Raw genomic sequence first — 6,127 nt, 5'->3', positions numbered from 1 at the left:
CCTGGGGAGAAGCGGTGGCCAGTGGTGGGAAGGTCTTTGGGAATAAAGTAAGATTAAAGCAGCAGGGCGTTATAAAGCCCAGTGGCGAGAGAGGTTGAGTGGAATACGACAGAGACGCTCAGTCTGTGCTTTATGCTGCACGGTGTCGAGGCCATCACAGAGAACACGATTAATCGTACAACTGATTGACCCCAGTGAGTAAAATGATTCTGATCCAAACTCTCAACCAGAAGCTTAGTACCAGTCTGCCATTCCACGACAAAAAAGAAATGAAGAAACAAGTGGAGCGGAATCAATAGTATTCCAGTATTCATGGTGATTGGTTGCATGTTTTTTTTCTGACCAATAACCATGAGCGGTCAAAGACACTCGCACACGCCAAGCGTTGTCGCTTTGAGATGCCCTCTGTGAGGGCTTCATTGGGATTCACACTGTCCGACCGTTTCCACAACTTCTCGTTCGTAAGATGCCCAAACAAACCAAGAAGCAGTCGCGCGAGCTGGCCCAGAAATCGGAAGAGGCAGACGCGGATAACGAGCTCATTGGGGCGACGGCGGCGCCCCCTTGCGTCTCGTCGCCAGCCTGCCAAGGAGGCGCGACGGCGGCCGCTCGCAGCGCCCGGACGGAGGAGGAGTGGACGGAGCTGGTGGTGGCGCTGCAGGACATGAAGGTGGCCAACGCCGAGCTGAAGCGGGTCAACGCCGAGCTGCGGCAGAAGCTGAGGGACGAGATGGCGGCCTCGCTGCGGCCGCGGACCCCCCAGCGCTCCCACCGGTCGACGAGCACGGGGGGCAGCCCCTGCCAAGAGCCACCCCTGAAGTGTCCGCAAGAGGGCGTCCGCCCGCACTCCATCGCCTCATCGGCGCCCCATCAGGCGAGGGAGAGCGACTGCCGAGTGGACCAGTACTTCCAGGTACCTCCAGAACGATTAGGACTGCAGAGACTGTGGTTGAGATTTTTCCAAGGAGGGTCAAGACTTTTTCATTTAGGTTTTTACTGATTAACAATAAATATTGTCTGTTAGCTTTTAACTGTTAGCTTTTAATTTGAACTGTTTTCCATTTTCTTTAAGATTATAGGGTTATTCTCTTGTATTCTGTTATATCTTTTGATTTTAAGTCTTTTTTTTTTTTCATTCCATTGTCTTTAGTTTTAACGTATTTAAAACTCTACTGTCTGTCAGTTCTTAGCGCCTGCTCAGGCAGCGTGTGGTGGATGGTATCAATCCCTGGGAGAGTTTTCCCAATGATCGTCCCTGCTGTTCCCACCACTCGCTGGATTGTTGTTGGACTTGTGTTGCATTTTCTTTTGTATGAAAATTGCTTTGTAAATAAAGTTTTATTTTGGTTTGATTCCAGAGGACCCACTCTGCCCTGCTGGCGGCAGCGCGCGAGCAAAAGTGCTTGCGTCCGGGTCGACCGCTCCACGACGACAAGCCCCCGGCCCAGAGGACCCACCTGGGGCCCAGGCCGTCCATCCCGCACCTGATGTCGCCCGACACCAGGGAGTTCCTGAAGATGAAGATCGCGCTGGAGAACGTGGTGCCGGAGGACGCCACGGAGCGGCTCAAGTTCAAGATCCTGGCGGAGCACCTCAAGTACGAGGAGGCGTGGCTGGTGGCGGACCTGCACAGGAACTCCAGGTTCCCCTACTCGGACACCATGCGAATGCTCACCAAGATGTACGCGCAGCCGCACAAGGTGGCCATGCAGCGCATCGGCGAGCTGATGGACGGCCCCGACGTGCACAGCGGAGACTTCCAGGCCTTCTCCCTGTTCGCCCTGCGCGTGCGCTCGCTGGTGGGCATGCTGGAGCAGCTGAGGAGCCAGGGCCACAAGGAGCTGGAGTGCGGCTCCCACGTCACCAGGCTGCTGAGCAAACTGCCGCACGACCTCAACGTCAGCTTCAAGAGGTTCCTCTACCCGCAGAGGGTGGACGTGCCCACGCTGGTGGAGTTTGCCGAGTGGCTGGAGTATGAGCTGGAGGTGCAGGAGGACACCAGCTAGAAGTGACAGAGACAAGGAAAAGACCCAGGAACCGGGGGGGGGGGGGGGGGGGGGGTCGACCTCCACACCTCCTCCACACACTGTGATCTGGGGAGCAAGTGAATGTTTGTTCAGAGGTCAGATGGGACTTTCACTTTAGAACTTTCACTGCAACCATCTCTGCACACACACACTCACACACACACGTACCATGCTGTTTACAATGTAAATGGCATGAGCCTGACACTCTCACTCACTCTCAGCCAGCTCTTAATAAGGTCCACTAAAGGTGAAAATTGATACATCATTATCACACAGACACACACACACACACACACACACTCTCCTACCTGTAAATTACACACATGGTTTACACAGTGCCACATTAATAATGTATGGGGAGGAAAATGTTCCCTCAGCAGAGTGTTTTAAATTAATCAGTCTCTCTGTACCCTGAGGAGGAGGAGGAGGAGGAGGTGGTGGTGCTCCATTGTTCCTGGGATACACAGTGAGGATGGAATGGAGGAGGTGGAGCAGGAAGGGAAAGAAAGCGGTGGTGGGAAAAGTGGACTGAATTAAAAAGGTATTAAAAGAGTAAATGTTAAAATTGAGTCGAGACAAAGAGAAGCAAAGAGGAGAGAAAGCTTTCAAATAATAGAGAGCAGTGAGGTTTCAGACCGCTAGATGGCAGTAAAACACCTTGAACAAATGAAGTTATTTTTGGACTCGTGAGGGGGGGGGGGGATGTGACAATGCCCACATGATGACTGTCATCACACACTGTTGATGTTCTCATTGGATTGGAAAAAAAATGTGCGGATGTCGTTCAGTGCTTCGAAAATAAAAGTGGATCGATTTGTGTTTTATACCTCGGTGCACCCTCCTCACTGAAAGACCAGCGCTTGGACTCTGATCCAATGACTACCATGGAGGGGGAGGAGTGGAAAAACATCAAACACACTGTCTTCATTTGCAGTGAGTCATAAGCAAATTAGAGAACAATGGCCTATAATTTGAGCAACGAAAGCATACATTCCATCCAATTAGCCCTGATCTCCACACAACAAATTGATTTTCCATGTTATTTTGTAGCTTCCAAGACTCCTCCTGCCCCCGCAGTTCAGTCTGTGACATTTTAAGGCTGCTTAAAAGTTTGCTCATCTTCATTTTAAGCGTGTGAATAATTGAAACACAATGGTTGAGCATGACGCAGTTTACAACAGGAAGTGAAAGAGAATTATAATCCATCATCTGCAAGACGCTTCTCCAGGTTCTGCTCACTCCTTGACATTTGATTTGATGACATCAGTTATTGGTGGCACCTGAATCAGTGGTGTTCAGGTTCTTCGTGAGCAAAGGAAACTATTTCCATCTTTCATAACCATAGTCTTTGTTTATTTTGACTAAAAATGATGCGGCTCAGCAGTTAGAATTTGTCAGAGTTAATGAACCTCATGAACCTCTTTTTTTTTTTTTTTTTTTTGCTGTTGCTGCTCAAGCAGCTTTGGCCTGCAGTGGCAGTTTGTAAATGCCGCTGCCTGAAGGTTCTTTTTCAGTCTCTCCTCTTGCAGTCAGGAGTTCCACGGGTCAGACCACCTGCAGCAGTCCGGCTTTTATGTTCCGTGGCCCTTGATTTGGTCATGCAAGAAACCTCGGCCTTGACAGAATGTGTCAAAATAAACCGCAATTCATTCACTGACCAACTCTGCTGGGTCTTTACAAGAACAATGAAAAAATGAACAATAAATGGAGTGATTTTCAGCTCAACGTGCAAGGGAAGAAAAAAAAAGAAAATTAAAAATCAAATTCTAGCAGCGAAAGGCGTAAAAATTTGGAGCTGTTGAGCATTTTTTTTTTCTCATGATTTTCAGTACTAGTCAGACTTGTTCAGTCTGAAGGCTCTTATGACAGTCCAGCTTGTACCCCAGCAAAGAGCAGACAGCGCACACCCCATTAATCGTCTCCCACGGCGCAGATTTCTCTTGGTTTGTGTCAGGAGGAGCAGCCGAGCGGAAACAGAGGACACTGTGAGGAGGTGTTGGGAGTCCTGACAGGACGGGAAGAACATTACAGCAGCCACACCTCACAGCAGAGGCCGCACTGGCTCAACAAACAAATATATATTCATGATGAGCTGATGCATTGACGGCACACGAGGCAAACTGAGGTTGGAAGTTGTTGTGTTTCTTTTAATCGCATGCTTTTATTTATTTTTTTTCCAGTTTGTGCAGGACTGCCCTGCAGCCTGCAGCTGTGAGCGATGTCTCTGATGTTGTTGCTCATTACAATCATTAATACACAAACACGTTCACCTGGGAGTCTGGCTGTGGCAGCCACAGTCCTGACTGCTGACCACACAGCAGCTGCACCGCAGCGGGGGGTGGAGTACCTTGCTCAAGGGCACCTTGACGGTGGTTAATGAAGAGGTTTGTCAGATTGGGCAGCGACTCTGCTTCTCAGACACATTTAAAAAAAAAAAAAAAAAAAAACTAATTCCCCCCCCCAAAAAAACAGGCTGGTCTAAATGAGCCTCTGCAGAGAGAAAACAAGTTTCTGCTTCTTCTTTTATTTCCACCTAAATGAGCTGCGATCGTCAGACAAGGGCAGCGGAGGCAGCGCTGGAGTCACATTATAATGAGAGGGAACATAAGAAAGAGGTGCAAAAACTCTGGGAAAGAAAGAAATAGATGAGAAAAAAAAGCCTTAACCGAAGAAAATGCAAAGCCTCTTTGGAAGAAACGTCTGTTTTCACTCTTATCACACAGATGGCAGAAGCAAAACCACCTGAAAGTGTCCAGCGAATACAGAAGACTGGTCCCACACTTTGACTCGTATTTTTCCAGCTGCAGGTGGGTCGATGTTCAGCTCTTGGCGTCACTCAAATTAGTCACCTTTTACTTTTTTGCTTTTATGCGCGAGTCCCCAAGCACTGATAAATGCCAGGGTTGTCAGGAAGGGCAGCCAGCACATAAACATATATGTACAATCAATTTGACCTCTGAATGGAGCAGATGAAGGAATTTGCTTTGTATACACGGTGATGCACGGAGGAACATTTTTCCTGGCTTTGACCTATCCTGTCCTGTCCTGTCCTGTCCTGTCCTGAGGACCAGCGGGCAGCAATGCAACGCCTGGGGACCCGATCCAGATTCTCATCTAGTCCATATGGTCAAGGCCATCGACTGGAGATCAACCCCAGAATTCATGTTTTTCATCGAGGTGAAAAACTGGAGCAACTGGGATGAAAAAGAAAAAGAGAAATCCAGGCAGACAGATTGAATGATTTGAACCCAGGGACCTCCTCTTTCCAGTGCTAACTGACAACTGGTGCTTCAGCACCACTTCTATCTGGGTCACATTATGCAACGTGACTGGGAAAGATCGCTGCTCTCCAGTTTTGGAAAAAACAAATTCAGCCTGTAGCAACAATAGTTTAGTTTATTCACTTTTTTATTTTACTTTTTTTTTTAACATGTTCACGGGTACATTTAACAGACAAAACAAACCAGATCACAGTTGTCAAACATATCTTTTTCACATTTCAAGTTCATCATTCAAATAAAGATTTGCGGGGCTTCATTCAAATATTTTACACACTGAACTTTTAAATATACTGCAATATGAAAACCTGAGTTCTCACCCCTCAGTTTAACAGAAATACAACAGCAGGGAGGAAAACCCCAAGTTCAATGTAATAGTGAATCACAGCACAAAGTGCAGTAAACTGCGGATCCGCTGTGGATTAGCTGGATAAAAATAGGCGGAGGGCCGATGCCGAGAGTGGGGGAGGGGTGATCAGCGAGCGACCTTCGACCTCCTCCTCTTGTTCGATCAATAAAAAACAATAAATGTTAAAAATGTAAATGGGCCCCCTCAGTAGCGGCGCAGCTTCCTGAGGGTCCCTGGCCTCACCCCCCTGCCAGGCGCACTCCCACGCGCCTTTACCTTCTGGGTCAGCGCTACAAGGCGGGTCACCAGAAATTGATTTGCTCCGTATCCGAGCCACATTAATCAGCCATTCATCACTTCAAGGCGGCAAAAAAAAGAAGCTGACGTCTGGCGAAAATCAATCTTAGGATGGGCGCCGACGTCTGGCGGCGGCTGGCGGCGGCTGGCGGCAGCGCGAGGCCTCTTTTTGAGAG

At 48.5% G+C, this 6,127-nt stretch overlaps 1 protein-coding gene across 1 annotated transcript; it reads left to right on the top strand.

Moving 5' to 3' along the window:
• Nucleotides 1–407: 407 nt before the first annotated feature.
• Nucleotides 408–2,712, top strand: LOC142888956 (uncharacterized). The gene is made up of 2 exons (XM_076027462.1): nt 408–913; nt 1,359–2,712. The coding sequence occupies exons 1-2, from the start codon at nt 467–469 to the stop codon at nt 2,004–2,006; spliced, it is 1,095 nt and encodes a 364-aa protein (XP_075883577.1). The 5' UTR covers nt 408–466; the 3' UTR covers nt 2,007–2,712.
• The last annotated feature ends 3,415 nt before the right edge of the window (nt 2,713–6,127 follow it).

The sequence above is a fragment of the Nelusetta ayraudi genome, unplaced genomic scaffold (assembly GCF_046127955.1).
Source record: "Nelusetta ayraudi isolate G7.1 ecotype Tasmania unplaced genomic scaffold, CSIRO-AGI_Nayr_v1 ptg000021l, whole genome shotgun sequence".
NCBI classification, from domain to species: Eukaryota; Metazoa; Chordata; class Actinopteri; order Tetraodontiformes; family Monacanthidae; genus Nelusetta; species Nelusetta ayraudi.
This window is presented reverse-complemented; position numbering and strand designations above follow the sequence as displayed.